This window comes from Suricata suricatta, chromosome 4, assembly GCF_006229205.1.
Source record: "Suricata suricatta isolate VVHF042 chromosome 4, meerkat_22Aug2017_6uvM2_HiC, whole genome shotgun sequence".
NCBI lineage: Eukaryota > Metazoa > Chordata > Mammalia > Carnivora > Herpestidae > Suricata > Suricata suricatta.
In genome coordinates, this window is record NC_043703.1 from 106,069,281 (window position 1) to 106,088,390 (window position 19,110).

The 19,110-nt window shown below is 34.0% G+C and overlaps 1 protein-coding gene across 1 annotated transcript in view; it reads right to left on the reverse strand.

Moving 5' to 3' along the window:
- The window catches only part of USP34 (ubiquitin specific peptidase 34), a 194,938-nt gene that overhangs the window by 140,092 nt on the left and 35,736 nt on the right, over positions 1 to 19,110 (reverse strand). The window contains 8 exon segments of the mRNA XM_029937436.1: positions 1,437 to 1,564; positions 1,654 to 1,769; positions 5,939 to 6,153; positions 8,336 to 8,946; positions 9,530 to 9,660; positions 9,995 to 10,030; positions 10,694 to 10,823; positions 10,979 to 11,104. Coding sequence (XP_029793296.1) covers positions 1,437 to 1,564; positions 1,654 to 1,769; positions 5,939 to 6,153; positions 8,336 to 8,946; positions 9,530 to 9,660; positions 9,995 to 10,030; positions 10,694 to 10,823; positions 10,979 to 11,104 — 1,493 coding nt within the window.

Below are 19,110 nucleotides of genomic sequence, written 5' to 3' on the forward strand. Positions count from 1 at the left end.
GGATACTTAACTGACTGAGCCACTCAGGCACCCCAGCTATGAACATTCTTGAATGGGCCTTTTGGCAATCATCTGGATGTCTTTCTGTAAGGCATGGACTTAGTGGAATCACTGGGTCTTAGGGTATGCAGATGCACATACAGGAAATATAAACTGTCACAACCACTTAAAAAAAAAAAACCTGTAGGGGCGCCTGGGTGGCTCAGTCGGTTAAGCCTCCAACTTCGGCTCAGGTCAGATCTCATGTTCGTGGGTTCGAGCCCCACGTCAGGCTCTGTGCTAACAGCTAGCTCAGAGCCTGGAGCCTGCTTCCAGTTCTGTGTCTCCTTCTCTCTCTGCCCCTCCCCCTCTCATGCTCTGTCTCTCTCTGTATTAAAAATAAATAAAAACATTTAAAAAAAAATTTAAAAAAAAACCTGTTTACTGGTTCCATGAAGAAGTCTAAAAGACAATTAACATTTTAAAATTAACTGCTATACTACCTACATAAATGACAAAATACCATCCAGCCATTAAAAGCATTGCTTTTAAAGAATGTATGTCAAGTGATGCAACTGATCTGCTAACAGAGGTCTATTAGTGGTTTCTTATACCTGCATGAAGAAATTGTTCAAATTATATAACCCTTTAAAGATAAAAAGCAGAAAATGTCACACATACTTTTTCTAATTCAGTGGATTAAAAAAGTTTAAAGCATTTAAATATTGAATAAAATTAAATATTTTCATCAGACTTAAGCAGAGGTGTGAAAACATTATATGAATAGAACAGAATACAATACATTTAATTAGCAACTGAACTCACTATAATAGAGATGGCATTACCAAAGCAGTGTAAAATAAAGGAGACCTGAAACTATATCAATGGAAAAGAACTGAAAATCAAAAATTGCAGTAATCATCTATCTGAGCCCCAATAAGAAGTATACGGCAGAATTCAAACTAGAAAAAACCACTAACCTAATTCTTCATGCATTACAGAAGTCAAGACACAAAAGATCAATCCAGATGGAAGAACAATGCCATTATCAAAATGTTTGTATTTCAGCTTAAATTTAACTTCATTTATCTTATTTAGGTTGTTTTATATGTGACACAGTTCAAGAACATGTAACTAAAATTTGAAAACATAGCAGTCACCACTATGTTCCCAGAGTCAAGAATAAAGTATTGTTATTATTACTCTGTTTCTACTGGAGGATATCTAATCAACTGTGTCAAAAGTGCTGAAAAAGAAAGTCTAATTAAAAAAAAAAAAAACAAAAAACCCTGTGAGGTAAAAAAAAAAAAAAAAATCTTCGAATCTAGTAAGAAAACCACAATTATTTTTTAAAAATTGGTTGTTAATCGTTCATTAAATGCTATGAATCCAACACACAGTCAGTAAAGAATACACAAAATGAACTTTGACTACCCTATTAAAAAGATCCCATTTACCTGTTGTTTCCTAAATTTTCAAGGCAACCTTCAATGAATCTCATTCGAATCTGTCTATCCGTAAACCAACATACTAAGGAACAGAGAAGCTTCTCTGCTTCATTTATTAATCCTTCAGAAAGATTAACCTACAAAAAATGTATACACATCAAGTTAGTTTATCCTGATTGCATTTTGCTGGAATTTTGGAGTCTTTTCACTCTATTAAGTAACTTACTGCATCATCGTCTTGGACTATATCCCACAACAAAGTATTTCCTTTCTTGCAAACGTTATCCAAATTAATGTCTGTCACAGCACTACTGTTGAATTGATGTTTATGAACTGCAGGCCCTGAAGGGACAAAATATAACACACTATAGAGGAATGCAACTGACTGAAATTGTGAATTATAGCAATCATAACATTAACAGATCCAAAGTAAAGTAAAACATTCTTACACCACAAAATAAAAACAATACAAATTAACACAACAGTTGTTTTGTGAGCGACATAATGTTGAGATTGAGTAAGACTAAAGAAAAGAGTTTTCTTCTCATAGTCTCTTCATTATTTCTAGTAAGTATGATTGTTTTTCGCATGGCAAGTGAACTATTTTTAAATGCTTGAAACTCAAATTAAGCTTGAAGATAATTTTCTTGAAAGATTTCTATAGCCAAGGAACATTCTTCTAAATTACCATCTGTATAATGTTTTATATCCCTACATTTAAAAAGTTGTATTGAAGATGATTTACCCATAACATTCAATTAAATTCAAAGATTTTATTATAATAATTCAGACTGTGTGTGCCAAGCTAAATAAATTCTCACTTGTTCTAATAAGTTAAAATGCTTGTCTTTTGTAAACAGCTTTACCATGAAATTTCTCTACTGAATTGTACATATACATTGATTTCATTAAAAACAAAAACTGTGCAGCCATCAACATTAATGTTTGAAGCACTTTCATCACTTTAAAACATTCCTTCATACCTAATTACAATTAATTCCTATCACATTCCTGAGCTCTAATCCATTTTTCCATCTGTCTTTTCTAGAAATTTTTTGTAAATGGAATCATACAATTTGTGTGATTTTACATCTGAATATGTTCACTTAGCAAAATATGTTCTGAGGTTCATTATCAAAGCACATATAGTAGTGTGTACATTTTAATCACAAAATAATATTCTATTACATGGAAACTCTTCATTTTGATTATATTCAACAGTTAATAGATACTTGGGAGTTTCCAGTCTCTGGCTAATATGAGTAATGCTCCCATAAACATCTGTGTAACAAGTCTATATGGACACATGCTTTCCTTTCTCTTCAGTAAAGTGGAATTAGTAAGTCACAAGATAAAAGTGTATTTAACATTTGAAGAATTGCCAAACTGTTTTCCAAAATGTTTGTGCCGTTATACATTCCCATCAGTAGTTTAGAGTACCAGTTCCTGTTCCTCCACATCCCCATAAAACATAAGCAGGGTCACTCTTTTTAATTTTAGCCATTCTAATAGGTGTGCAGTAAAATTTCACTATGATTTTAAAACTTTTATTTGATGAGATGCCTAAGTGGCTCAGTTAATTGTCCCACTCCTGATTCTGACTCCAATCATGATCTCCCAGTTTGTGGGATCCAGTCCCACATCAGGCTCTGTTCTGTCAGAAGGAGCTCAAACTCATGAATGACCTGACAATGACCTGAGCTGAAATTAGGAGTCAGATGATTAACCAACTAAGCCACTCAAGAGTCCCTCAAATAAATAAACATTATTTTAAATTTGCATTTCCCTAATGACTAACGATGTTTTAGCATCTTTTCATGTGTTATCATTCATCTGTGTATCTTCTTTCTTTGCTAAATTACTACTGAGTAGCAAAAGTTCCTGTATATTCTGGATATAAGCCCTTTATGAGATAAAATTTGCAAATATTTCTCGCAGTCCTTGGTCTGCCTTTTGGTGGTTCTGTTTTAGTATTTCTTTTTTAGCTTAATTTTATTAAAGTATAATGTAAACACATAATCAAGATACAGAACATTTCTATCACCCCAAAGTGTTCCTCTGTGACCTTTTACAATCTTTCTCTACTATCAATCCTTAGGTAATCATTAAGTAGATTACCATTATAAACTAATCTCTAAAACCTTAGATTGTGAGTAACTTGTTCTGTGCGTATTCTGCAAGATGAGCAAACATTTCCAATAAAACTTGATAAACGAGCTATGTCTTGCAACATGAGTAGTATGAGACACTGAATGTCACATGATCACAACTGAGCCAATGGTTCCTGAAATTTGCTTTGATTTATGAGTTGTCTGGATTATAAGTATGTTCCTGGAATGAATTATGCTTGCAAACCAAGTTTTCACTGTACTTTTGAACATTCCAGAACTGTATATTGTGATATCCAGTATGTATATCTGACTTTATTTGCTTAGAATAATGTTTTTTGATATTTATCCATTATGTTGCATGTATTGGTTCCTTCCTTATTAATGAGTACTATTATCTTGTGTAAATATACCATATTTTGTTAATATAGCAGTTAATTTCAGTTGAAGTTCTTATGGAACAGGTATGATCATTCAATGTACAATCTTTTTGAGGGCATATGTTTTCATTTCTTGAGGAAATAACCAGAATAGGAATTGCTGGGTCATATGGAGAGACACATGTTCAACTTTATAAGAAACTGGTAAAAAAGGTCCCTAAATCAGCTGTATTAATTCATACTCCTCAACAGCAATGGAGAGTTCTAGTTGCTCTAGAAGTTAGTGTCATTTAATATCATTAGTCTTTAATTTTATCCATTCTATTCGGTGTATATAGTAGTACTGCATTGTGGTAGTAATTTTTTGCATTTCTTAGGTAAATGGAGATATTAAGCATCCAATTCATGTATTTATTGACCACATTTTTCTTCTTAACTAATCAAATCTTTTGCCTTTTATTTTTAAAGGTAGGCTTCATGCCTAGTACAGAGCCCAACATGAGGTTTGAATTCATGACCATGAGATCAAGATCCGAGCTGAGATCAAGAATCAGACACTTAACCGACTGAGCCATCCAGGGGCCCCCACCTACCCTTTTGTTGCCCATTATTTAAATTGAATTGTGTGGGGCGCCTGGGTGGCTCAGTCGGTTAAGCCTCTGGCTTTGGCTCAGGTCAGATCTCATGTTCGTGGGTTCGAGCCCCGCGTCAGGCTCTGTGCTGACAGCTAGCTCAGAGCCTGGAGCCTGCTTCCGGTTTTGTGTCTCCTTCTCTCTCTGCCCCTCCCCGTCTCATGCTCTGTCTTTCTCTGTATCAAAAATAAATAAAACATTAAAAAAAAATTAAACTGAATTGTGTTACTGTATTGAAAAATTCTTTATAGTACTAAATAGTTATATAAGGCAGACACAGAAAGCAATAATATACATAATAATTCCACTCAGTTTCTAACTTCATATAGTAAAAAATATGTACAATACTAGTAAAAGGAAAATAGAATGGTGAAAATTTAGGAAATACGGTATCAAATTCAACTGACCTCAATCTTCATTTCTCAAAAAACCACAATAACACAACAATAAAAAAAAAAATGTCAAGTTACCCTTATCTCTATCATGCACAAATAACATTTGAAATCAATTAAATTACTGCCAAAGTCTGTAAGTTAGATCTCCAAATTTGATTATAGTTTTTTAGCATAAACATAATTCATCAGGTTTTAGTCTGTACTGGTACACCAAAACCCATTTCCTAGGCTATGTACTGACAGTACCTTAAAAAGCATGAGGTTGGACCTTTATTGTGTCTTAATTTTTTAAATGTATATACCACTTTATTTTTTTGAAGTATACTTGACACACAATGTTCCATTAGTTTCAGGAGGTTGGACCTTTAAATTGCTAATTCTAAAACTATTTCTCCCTCTTGTCTCTCTTTCTTCCTTTTTCTTTTATTATTCTTTAACCTCCTCTAACTTTCATCTTTCCAAGTATGGTCTTGTCCTATTACTTTTTAAAGACTGATTTGAAATGATTAGAACTCATTTTCTGAACGTTCCCACCACTCCAGATGTAACACTCTGCCCTTTAGCAGTGACCTCTGCTCTTACTTCTCCCCAGTCCTCCCTAGCCCAAGGCAACCATTAATCTACATTCTATTCACTACAGTTTTGACTATGCTAGAAATTTTACATAAATGGACTCCTATAACATATGGCCCTGCATAATCTCCTACTTTTAGCTCCTTACATTTCTAAATATAAAATTTAATACAGCCATTTATTTTCTAAAATACAAGGCTATAATTGTATATATATTATGTATTTCCTAGCTAAATATCTCCTGAGAGAAATGTGGCCTTTTTTTCATGATGGAGTATTCATAATAATTTCATTCCCTAGGAAAGAAAACAAACCACATAGGTATGATTTGGCAAAAATATTTAAGTATAACATTAAATATTGAATCCTTTTAACAGTATAGATTGTTTTAAAGAAAGTATTTTACTAACTACAAAACCTTACCTTGACTAAGATGTTCATGGTAAATAGACGCTAAATTGGGAAGATGTTGTTGAAGATGAGATGTTAGCTCTGCATGTGAATTAATCTGAACTAGTTCCTCTTCACACCCAGATTCTTCACCATCAAAATCAGCCATGTTTTTTTCTGATTTTGCACTGACCTGGGAGCTACTGCAACTGACGTCATCTGCACTTAGCATATCATCTACCATATGCCTATAACACGCAGAAAAGCACAAAGTTAAAATACATGTTGTGAATCACACAAAAATTCTCTCAAAAACTAAAAACCCTACTATGTTAGAACTATAAATTAATTACACAATATACCCACATATTGTCTGACTGATCAACATACTTCACTAAAACAAATTCAAAGAGTAATTTTAGGGAAGATCAGTCAACTCACTGTTACATAATTAATTTCTGAACTCAAACTACAATGTGAAACCCTGTATAACTCCAAAATCAAATGAGATTTCTACCAGGAAAAGACTTCATTTTAAACAGATCTCTCTCTTTTTTATTCTTCTTTTTAACATTTGTTCAGTTTTTAGAGAAGAGAAAGAGTATAAGTGGGTAGGGATAGAGAGAGAGGGAGACACAGAATCCGAAGCAGCTCCAGGCTCTAAGCTGTCAGCAAAGAGCCCAATGTGGGGCTTGAACCCACAGACTGTGTGAGATCATGATCTGAGCTGAAGTTGGACACTCAACCGACTGAGCCACTCAGGTGCCCCAATACTTCATTTTAAGGCTGCAATCTAGATGTTATTAACCAGAAGACTTTTATTCAATACAAACACCTATTAAAATAATACTTTGTAAGCATTTACTTCTAAAACATACCATACTGTGTACTTAAACAATGGAAAACAAAAAAAATGAAAAATAACAAGAAGAAAAAATGGTCAGGATTAATTTGGAGATTCACAAGGGGTACCTTACACAGGAAACATGGGAGGTGCCAATATGAAAATTGTAGGTCTTGTGAAGTAGGCAATTGTGGGTATGAAAACTAAAAGATCTACAAAGTGCCAAAATGAATATATTTCACTTCAGTTTTACAAACTAATTGCTTTGTCTTCCTTATGAGCTATCCTGGGAAGAACTCTGAATGTGTATATGTAAAATATCAGACTATAAACCACGGTTCTCAATCACAGGGGGATACTGGACAATGTTTGGAGATTATCACAATGTGGGAGATGCTGGTGGCATCTAGAGATAGAGATTAAGGATGATGCTAAACATCCTATTACTGCAAATTCAAAACACAGAATTATCTGTTCCAAAATGTCAATACTGCCAAAATTGAGAGACACCATCTTAAATTCATATGAGTTAGTATTAAGAAGGCAAAGAAAATAAAGTAGTAGTATATATGAATATGTAGTTCTCCCAAATAACCAAACTAAATTCGCAAGTCCTGGCAAAATTCCGAGTCTAAGAAAACTAAAACTGATAAACCACATGTTTTTATTTTGTCAATTAAAATTTACTACTTATATGACGGTAATAAACAGCAGCTAACATATATTGAGCTCTTTTAGGTACCAAGCACATCAGCCCATAAAATGTTCACATCAAAACCCAAAAGATAAATACTAATGTTCCTATTTTATAGATGGGAAAATGACTACACAAAAATTAAGTACGTTTCCCAATATTTATAACACTTTGTGACAGAAACACTTGCTTTTAATTACTACAAGTATATTTCACAAGTAGCCAAAAAGCTTTATCCTTATTCATACCCTAAAATTAGGATGTGCATAAAATCTCCTTTTCATGATCACAATTTAATGGAAGTTTCCACAAGCAATCTTATATCTGCTTTAAGATAATTACTACAAGGAGATAAAAATCTAGATCTGTGCTGTCCAATATGATAGCAACTAGCCACATGTGGTCACTGCACACATTGAAAAGTACTGATCTATACAGAAATGTGCTATGAATATAAAACATACACAGAACACTGAAACTTTCTTACAAAAGAAAGAAAAATTTCTTTGTTTTTATACTGATTACATATGGAAATATCTTAGGTATTACTGCTTTAAATAAAATTCATAATTAAAATCAATGTCACCTATTCCATTTTGCTTTATAAAATGTGCTCAGAAGCAAATTAACAATTACGTACTTGCAGCATATATTTGAATTTACATTATATTCTTATTTGCACTAATCTAAAATATACTGCAATTCAATAAATACAAGCTATAATTGCTTCCCTAAAGGAAATACCAAATTATTTTGGTAAACATTTTATTTTTTAAGTCATCTCTACACCCAACATGGGGCTCAAATTCACAACCCTGAGATCAAGAGTTGCATGCTCTGTGGATTGAGTCAGCCATGCACCACAACATAATCTATTTTTAATAAGACTTACCCATCATGGTGGTGGTGGTGGTGGTGGTGGTGGTGGTGGTGATGCTGTGGACCAATAAACTGACGACAATTAAATAATTCATTCCCAATAGTCTCCCCAAGAAAGTCCCCAGTGCGTGTAATACAAGATTCCTGAGATGCTTGTGCTATATGAGCAGCATTCATTTCCCCTGAAATATCATGTTCTGGATCTTCAGAGTGTGAACAGGCATCTAGCATTCGTATCCGATTATCCACTGAAGGCATTGACTCAGTGTTAAAAACCAGGTCCTTTCCTGTTCCATTGCTTGTACCACTTCTTTCTGATGGGCCTTGGGAATCCCCTAAGCAAATGCCTGCTTGGCTTTCTAACTTTCTGTTCCGAAGATCTGTACCACAACTTTTAGAAGGATTATGACCATGATCGTCATCTTCATCTTCTTCTTTAAGGGCTTCAATATCTGCAATGTCTTCTGACTGTACCTCACTGCCAGGGCTCCCAGCTGACTGGCTGGCATGGCTAGAATTCACCTCGTTGCTAGAACCATCACTATGCCCACTACTGCTACCAGGACCACTGCTTCCATCTTCACCACTGTTGGCAGTTTCATCAGAACTTCCCTGCATGGATTCCTAGATTTAGAAAGAAATAGACTTAAATAAATATTTAAACTAGTAAGAAAAAAGTAACTAACATGAACACACTGTACATTTTAAAAGGCTGCACCAAGGGGCACCTGGGTGTCTCATCAGTTGGCTGACTGACTAACTCTTGATTTCGGCTCATGTCATGATCCCAGGGCTGTGGGATTGAGCCTGGTGTTGGGCTCCATGCTCACTGTGGATTTTCTCTCTCCCTCTGTGTCCTTCCCTCTCTCCCTTACACAAGTGCACGTTCTCTAAAATAAAAAATAAAGTGCAAACCCACCACTGCAGATGCCTGTCTGCAGTGACACTTTGACTTTCCTCCCACACCCATTACTGCTTATGTGAAATTTTCCTTTAAAAAAGAAGTCTGCTGTAATCATGACAGACTCCTTTAAATAATACAAAATAGAATTAAAAACACACAAAACTTTAAATAACTTCAATAATTACTACTTAGAGGAGAGACCTGAAAAGGGACTATATTCATATTTCTATTCAAAGGATAAACATGACAAAAACTCCAAAATCCCAAAGCCTTTTTAAAGCAGGGGAAAAACTGTTTTCGCACCTCTGTGTCTGAAAGTCGTTGTTGCACATGTTTTGTTCTATTAATAAGCTGCTCATCCATTTCAATGTCACTGCCTCCACTTTGATGAGTATCACTGTTATCACTGCTTTGAGGACTAGCTGCAGGTGACCCTATAATTAAATAGATTTTACATTTTTACTCTTAATATGTATTAACATGGATTTATGAGAATAACATAATCCTTTGATTCTTTCATTTGCAAAACCTTTATGCTAAATAGCCAAAAAACATAATCTGTAAATATGTTAACATTCATCGATTATTTCTCAAGAGGATATATATGATTTCAGTTGAAAATAAGATGGGTAGCCAGGTAAGGGTTGATATCTACTCAAAAAAACTATATGGCCCTGATACAAATATATTATAAAAAAACTAATTCTACATGATCATGAAAACAAAACTACAAGTCATCTTGCCATGCATTTCTAAGACTCAACTTACAAGGTGATGGGGCTGCTCTTCTGAGCTCTTCTTCCTCTGAAGGAAAAGGAAAAAACAGGAGGGAAATATTCTAAGTGACTGATCTTCTTTGGAAGATTATCAACTGCTCTGATTATTATTATATAATCAACCAAATACAGGCAGAGAAACCTGAAATAATGAAATCCCTAACACCTACAAATAGTAGTTGCGTGTGCCTAAATGGAAAATCCTAAAAAAGCGTAGTTATATGATGTGAGAAGACCAAAAAATGGGTAAATCTGATAAGGCTTTATTTAGAAAGCCCTGGAAAGCTATACCTATAAAAGCCCCCATAAAAATCCTGAAGTGAGACAACTTTTGAATTAGAAAACATAGGCAGAGAATTGTACCATTATGATCTGCTCTAAAAATTATTTCTGAAACAAAGAATGCTGGTTTTTTCCTAACCAAAAGCTCCAAAGCTGTTTTGAAATAGTTTCCCCCACCTCATGGGAAGAATTAATGAGAGAATATGCAATAACTACTGCAACTTCATTACTGTTCTTTACTTGAAGAGTGAACCAAAAATATCTGCTGACCCCAATTTATTAACCCTTTAACAAATGCCCTACCCCATCTCAAACTTATTTTGAAGTTAATACTGAAAGGAAACAACTTCAAATTTGAATTATAAAATTTAGAAAAATTATTTTACAAAGTACATCACACTTTACTCACCTTTCTTATTTCCAATGGGAAGATTAGTATTTAATAATGATGCAAAAGAACTCTGTTTGGACAGCTGAGCCTTAGCTGCTAGTGCATTGTTCCATAATGCTTTAATTAACATCGATGCCAAGTACAATGTCTTTAAAAAAAAAAAAAGAGGTTGAAATTAGCGTCACACGACAAATTTAATATCCTTTTTCCTAAATGAAATGCAAACACTAATAACCTACAAATTAAGTTATCTGCAAATTTCACATTTAAAAAAAGCCTACCATTGTGTTTTAAATATATTACCTGTTCAGTATGAACACTTGGCTCAAGGGCAGAGACCAGATTAAGGAGATGTCTAAGTGGTACTGGATCCAAATTCTTGATGAGTGATGGAAATAAATCATGTATATACCGACTACAATGTTTCAACTACAAAATAAAGGTAGAGACAGTGATAAAAATTATTATACTCCATAAACAAACAACCTGATACCAAAAAGTTTTACAGAAAAGTTCTATAGTTTAAAAGTCAAGAAAGTAGTTGAAACAGTATTTTCTAATATGTTAGAAAAATGTTCATTATCATATATCATCAATGGCAGTATATAAAATTATAATAATAAAATTCCACTGAAGCAGAACTTTATCTTTTTTTTTAATTTTTTTTAATGTTTTATTTATTTTTGATATAGAGTGAGACAGAGCTTGAGAGGGGGAGGGGCAGAGAGAGAAGGAGACACAGAACTGGAAGCAGGCTCCAGGCTCTGAGCTAGCTGTCAGCACAGAGCCTGACGCGGGGCTTGAACCCACGGACATGAGATCTGACCTGAACCGAAGTCAGAGGCTTACCCGACTGAGCCACCCAGGCACCCCGAACTTTATCTTATTAAAAAACAAACAAACAAACAAAAAAAAAACACCACAGCTTAATTTTTCAACCACAAGAGGGAAGCACACAATAAAAAATTTCAGGAATTTGAAAAAGATTCTGATTAGATTTATCATATATCAACATCACTAAAATAACAAATTAATGTATTAAGATATAAGCAGTTGTAAATAAAATAGTAAACTGTAATTGGAAGAGAAAACCAAATTAAGTATTTCAAGTGAAATATACTTTTCATATTAAATGGTTATAAAGTATTCATATAGGTGCACCTGAGTGGTTGAGTCAATTAAGCATCTCACTTAGGCTCAGGTCATGATCTCACGGCTCATGGGTTTGAGCCCCATGTCAGGCTCTGTGCTGAGAGCTCAGAGCCTGAAGCCTAATATGGATTCTCCATCTCCCCCACTCACACTCTGTCTCTCTTTCAAAAATAAGCATTAAAAAAAGTATTCATATAACATACTCATTTTACTAGAGTATACAATAGAAACTCCCTTAAAATAAAGGTCTACATAGCAATAAATCAAGAAACAGAAAATCTAAACAGAATGAGAAAGTATAACACTTACAAAGGCATGACTATTAAATATTACAACATCGTGTAAAATAAGCATCTTCTGTAGCCATCAAGCAAATTCAAGATCCGCAACAAATAAGAGCAAGCCAGTAATTCCCAATTTGAAGGTTCCAGAAGTAAAAATCTGAAGTATCCAACTTACCTTCTATACATAAAAATTCAATCAGAAAATATACCTTCTTTTCCTATTCTAAAACACTGACTTTTATATTGTTCAAGCATAAATCATATAAACTTTCTTCTCCTCTCTCCTCTATCAGGATATATATGCACAACAGAATTCTGAACCAGAAGACAAAACAGAAGCGGTAAAATAACTTTGGAGTAATTCCTCCACGTTGGGGCGACTTTTTATAAACTACACTAATTACATCATTTGATACAAATGATAAGTAAATAACCAATTAAAAGTTTATTGCTTTTATAGATCTTTTAAGTACAATTATACTTTTCCTAATGAAAATGTAACAAAACATAGCAAACAATAAATTTCTGACTTGCTGCCATTTTGATCATTCAGAAAATGGTATTTCCATAATAGACTCAAAATTCATAATCAGATATCTTACTGGTTATCTTTAAGTGACAAAACCTTTGTAAGATAATTATGTAATCCTGTAATCCTATAAAAATATAAGATTCTTTTAGGGGCGCCTGGGTGGCTCAGTTGGTTAAGCATCTGACTTCAGTTCAGGTCACAATCTCACTGTCTGTGTGTTCAAACCCCACATTGGGCTCTGTGCTGACGGCATGGAGCCTGCTTGGGATTCTGTATCTTTATCTCTCTGCTTCTCCCCTGCTCATGCTTGGTCGCTTTCTCTCACAAAAATAAACATTAAAAGAAAAAATTTTTAAATATAAGGCTCTTTTTTAATATAAGGTGAACATCATGAAAGCAAATTCAGAAAGTGAAGATAAAAATATTAAAATTACACAGCTTAAAAAGATGACAGTGTGAAGTCAGTTCATAAACTTCTTCATTAGTTTTCACAAATAAAAAAAGAGGAAAAGGAATCAGGGAAGATGGTAAAGCAGAAAGTGCCAGGAATCCCTGTCTGTATTTAGACAGCAATCATATTGACAGAGACTATTGGATGCAACCACTCAAGTCAATTTGAACCTTTACACTCACATACTTTCAAGGGGAAAGGCTAGTGTGGTTAATAAAGGCCAATTTCAGCCTGCTGTGTGATAACAGCTACCCATTCTCTACTCCATGCCCTTATGTCAAACAACTGTGGGGATAGTAATATATAATTCTGCTTTAGCTCTGGGAGCCAGGATAGGCAAAAATAATCTTGTCCATGTCTTTCTTCTTTCTAAATATGTCTCCTGAAGCAAGGGAAATCAAAGCAAAAATAAACTAGTGGGACTTCATCAAAATAAAAAACTTCTGCTCAGTCAAGGAAACAACAAAACTAAAAGGCAACCTTCAGATCGGAGAAGATATTTGCAAATCACCTATATTATAAAGGGTTAATATCCAAAATATATAAACAACTAGAGCACCTGGGTGGCTCAGCTGGTTAAACAGCCCATTCTTAACTTCACCTTAGGTCATGAAACTGAAATTACTGATTTAAGGAAAAAATATTTAAAAATGTAAATAGATTCTAAGGGACCCGTGAGAACCACAACCTACCAATATACTCATGATAGGAATCCCAGGAGAGAAAGAATTGAAATATATTTGAGAAACAATGGCTGAAAACTTCCAAATTTGATGAAAGACATGAATCTACAAATCCAAGGAGTTCAACACATCTAAGTAGGAGAAATTCAAAGAGACCTAGAGCAAGAATTATTGTAATCAAATTGTCAGTAAAATAATCCTGAAAAAAGAGATAATGTACCACATATAAGGGATACTCATTAGGAGTTATCAGCAAGTGTCTAATCAGAAATCTTGGAAACCAAAGTGGGATGATACACTCAAAAGCTAAAAGAAAAAAAACCCTTTAAATGGAGAATTCTATAACTGGCAAAACTATCCTTATGAGAAAAAAATCAAAACATTCCCAGATAAACTAGAACTAAAGGAGTTCACTAGAACTAGACATGCCCTGCCAGAAAACCTAAACGAAGTCCTTTACAATGAAATGAAAACAAGCTAAACAATGAAGAAATAAAAACCTCTGAAAAATACACAGGAAATTAAAAGCTAGTATTACTGCTTTCATTTGTAACTCCACCTTTTATTTGCTATATGATTTAAAAGAGAAATGCACAAAGAATTATTACTAACATAAAAAATTGTACACAATGTATTAAGTTGAAATCTGTCTTATCAATAATAAAAATGAGGGAAAAGGAGCTATATACAAGCATAATTTTTATGTACTATTTGACAAATTCAAATTAGACTATAAGAATCTCAAGATGTTTGGGCACCTGGGTGGCTCAGGTCATGATCTCATCATTCCCCAGTTTGAGCCCTGTATCAGCCTCTATGCTGACAAATCAGGGCTTGACGCCTGCTTCAGATTCTGTGTTTCCCTCTCTCTCTCTCTCACAATTATATAAAAACAAGTTAAATTAGAGAAAAAAGAATCTCAATATGTTAAATGTATTTTCCACATTAAACATAATATCTATAGAATACACTAAAAAAGGAAATGAGAAGGGAGTCGACACTACAAAAAAAATCAACTAGGAACAACACCAACAAAAGTCCGTTAACAGAAATGATAGACAAACCACTGTCACAACATATAGAAAAAACAAAAACAAAAACAAAAAATGGCAGAAGTAAATCATTCTTTGAGGAATTACTTTAATATAAATGGTGTAAACTATGCAAAGACAGAGATTGTTAGAGTGGATTTTAAAATCATGATACAACCTTATGTGGTCTACAAGAGACACACTTTATATCTAAAGATACCCAAACAGGCAAAAAGATAAAGAATGTAAAAAGATATTCTGTGCAAATACTAAGCAAATGAGAGCTGGGCTGACTACACTAAAATCAAATAAGAAAGCCTTTAAATTTTTGAAAGGTTACTAGAAAAAAAGGAAATTACCATATAACCCAACAATCTCACTTCTGGGTATACAACCAAAATAATTAAAAGATTTCGAAGAGAGATCTGTACACCTATGCTCATTGTACACTGTATATTGTTCACTCACAACAGTCAAAAGATAAAAGCAAAGTAAATGTCCACATCAACAAACAATTGTGGCATACACATAAAATGGAATATAATTCAAATTTACAAGAAAGGAAATCCTGTCACATGCTATGACATAGGTGACCACGAGAATAGTATGCTGAGTGAAGTAAGCCAGTCACAAAAGGACCAATACTATTAGGTTTCACTAACGTGAAACATACAGAGTAGTCAAAATGATAAACAGTAGAATGGTGGCTACCAGGAGCTGTGAGTAAAGAGAACAGGGGATTTTTTTGTTCAATGACTTACTGTTGTTGTTGTTGTTTTAAAAACAACAAGGGCCTCAAACTAATGAGCCCAAGATCAAGAGTCATAAATCTGCCAGCCTGGCACCCCTATGTTGTTCAATGAAAACAGACATTCAGTTTTACAAAATGAAAACATTTTAGAGATCTGTTACACAACAATATGAATCTATCCACTATTAGAACTTAAAAAATGGTCCAGAGGATAAATTTATGCTATTTTCTTTTTCCTACAATTAAGTCTTTTTTTAAAAAGAGTAACAAAGAGTGATATAATTAGTAACAGGTTCAGGTTACAGAATATATAATATAGTATAACAATTATACCTTATAACTCAAAGCTAAAGAACAGACATACAAAATACAGATTAGAAAAACAACAAAATTAACAAAACTAATGGTTCTTCTAAATGATTTCTAAACATTTAGCTAGATCAAAAAAGAAAAAAGAGGAGAGAACTAAAATCAGAAATTCAAATGGGATATTACTACCAAACTTAAAAAATTTAAGAGAATACTATGAACAATAGTACACTAAAAAATTAGATTACCTAGAAGATAGGGAGGAATTCCTTGCAAACTACCTATATCAACTCAAGAAGAAACAGAAAAGGTCCACAGACCTATAATAAGACATTGAATCAGTAATCAAAAACTCCCAATAAAGAAAAGTACTATAATGATGACTTAGGAGAATTCTAACACTTAATAAAAAATTAACATCAATACTTCTCAAATGCTCCTAAAAAAAACTGAAGAGAAGGAAATACTTATTTTTTACCTTTTTAAAAATCTTTATTTACTTTTGAGAGAGAGTGAACACAAGTAGGGGAGGGACAGAGAGAGAGGTAGACATTGAATGCCAAGTAGGCTCCAGGCTCTGACTCTGAGTGGTCAGCACAGAGCCCGATGCACAGGGCTTGAACTCAAGGACCTCAAGACTATGACTTGAGCGAAGGTTGGATGCTTAACCAACTGAGCCACCCAGGTGCCCCAAGAAGGAAGCACTTCTTAAATAATTCTATGAGGCTTCATAAGTCCTCATAAGGCTTACTAAAAAAGTTACTACTAAGCAGTATATCACAAATGGCAGAAAGTCCTCCAGAAACTACTAGGAAATCGAATCCAGGAGCATACTAAAAGGATTATTCACTATACTCAAGTGAGATTTATCCCAAGAATTCAAGTGTGGTTCCAAAAGAGATTCAATTACCATAACACATCATATTAGCCAACAGAAAGAAGCCACACGGTCATCTTAATTGACAAAGAATAAATGACAAAATCCAATATCCTTAAATGATAAAAAAAAAAAAACTCTCAGAAACTAAGAATAGAGGATAAAATCACAATGATAAAGGATATTTATGAAAACCCCACAGCTAGTTGCATACTCAATGATAAATGACTCATTTTTGCCTATGATCAGGAACAAGATAAGGATGCACATATATACCACTGCGTTTCAACCCTATACTGATCTTGTAGCCAGTTACTGGAGTCAACCCCATAAAACTAATTACATCCAAATTGGAAAGGAAAATGTGAAACTATTCAAAAATGACACAGCCATATATATAAAAAGCCCTACATATAATAAGGAGTAGAGCTGAAAATCAAATTGACAAAGCAACAGAATACAGGTCAACAAGCAAAACTGAGCTTTTCCATACATAATTCATACTAACAATGAATTATCTGACAAGGAATTTAATATAGCAATTCCACTTACAATAGCATACAAAGAATAAAATACAACTGATCCTTGAACAACAAAAAGGGAGTGCTGATACCATGTGGTCAAAAAGCTGGGTATAACCCTGACTCCCAAAAACATAATTATCAATAACCTATTGCTGACCATAAGCCTAACCAGTAACATAAAACCAGAATATCAATAACATAACATAAACAGGCAGTTAACACACATTTGGTATGCTATATATACTATATACTGTATTGTTAAAGAAAATGCTAAGAAAATCATAGGAGAAAATACATATACAGTACTGTACTTATCAAAAAAAAATCTATGTGTATGTGGACACAGGCAGTTCAAACTTGTGTTCTTCAAGGATCAACTGTACTTAGGGGCGCCTGGGTGGCTCAGTCGGTTAAGCCTCCGGCTTCAGCTCAGGTCAGATCTCACGTTCGTGGGTTCGAGCCCCGCGTCAGGCTCTGTGCTGACAGCCAGCTCAGAGCCTGGAGCCTGCTTCAGATTCTGTGTTTCCTTCTCTCTCTGCCCCTCCCCCTCTCATGCTCTGTCTCTCTCTGTATCAAAAATAAATAAAACATTTAAAAAATAAATAAATAAATAATTTTTAAAAAGGATCAACTGTACTTAAGAATGAATCTAATAAAAGAGGCAAAAGACTTGTATACTCAAAACTACAAAACACTGCTGAAAGAAATTATAATTTAAATAAATGGAAAGACATTCCATGTTCAGGGATAGGAAGACTTAACACATTAAGATGTTAATACTACCCAAAGTGATCTACAGATTCAAGACAATCCCTTAAATATTCCAAGAGCTTTTTAGGGTCAGAAATGGAAAAGTCAATCCTTAAATCCATAGGGAACAGCAAGGATTTGTGAAAAGTCAAAACAATTTTCAAAGAGAAAACTGTGAAACTTAAAAGGAAATAAGAGCAATTAGAACAGTATGGTATTAGCATAAGTACAGATATACAGACCAATGGAATAGAACAGAACTGCTAGATAAAAACTTTCACATAAATCAACTGATTTTCAGTGCCAAGACAATTCAATGTAGAAAGGATAGTCTTTTCAAGAAAATGTGCTGAGAAAACTGGATATTAACAAATAGAAGAATGAAGGTATGTGTTTACCATACACCATATACAAAAATCAACCCAAGATTGATCAAAGACCTAAACTCAGGAGCTAAATACAAAACTATACTAAGAAAACACTGGGGAAAATCTTCAAAACACTAGATTCGCCAACAGTTTCATCAGTAGGACACCAGAAACACAGGCAACAACCAAAAAAGCAGATAAACTGAAATCCATCAAAATTAACACTTTTTGTGCATCTAAGGATACTTTATTTTTAAAAATTTTTTTTAGTGTTTTTATTTCTTTAGAGAGAGAGAGAGAGAGAGAGAGAGAGAGAGAGAGAGAGAGAGAAAGTGGGGGAGAAAGAGAGAGAGCACGCACAGTGGAAGGGCAGAGCAAGATGGAGACACATAATCCAAAGCAGGCTACAGGCTCCAAGCTTTCAGCACAGAACCCAATGTGGGGCTCAAACTCATTAACCACAAAATCATGATCTACGCTATGCCAAAGTCGGATAATTAACCAACAGAGCCACCAAGGCACTTCTATTTTATTTTTTTTTTAAAGTAAACTCTACGCCCAACCAAATATCATACTCTACTGAGTATGATACTCCATTGACTGAGCAAACAGGTGCCCCCAAATCTAAGGCTATTTTAAAGAAACCTCAGAGTTGGAGACAATACATGTAAATTATGTGTCTGATAAGGGATTAATATCCAGAATGTAAAAATTAAGTTTTTT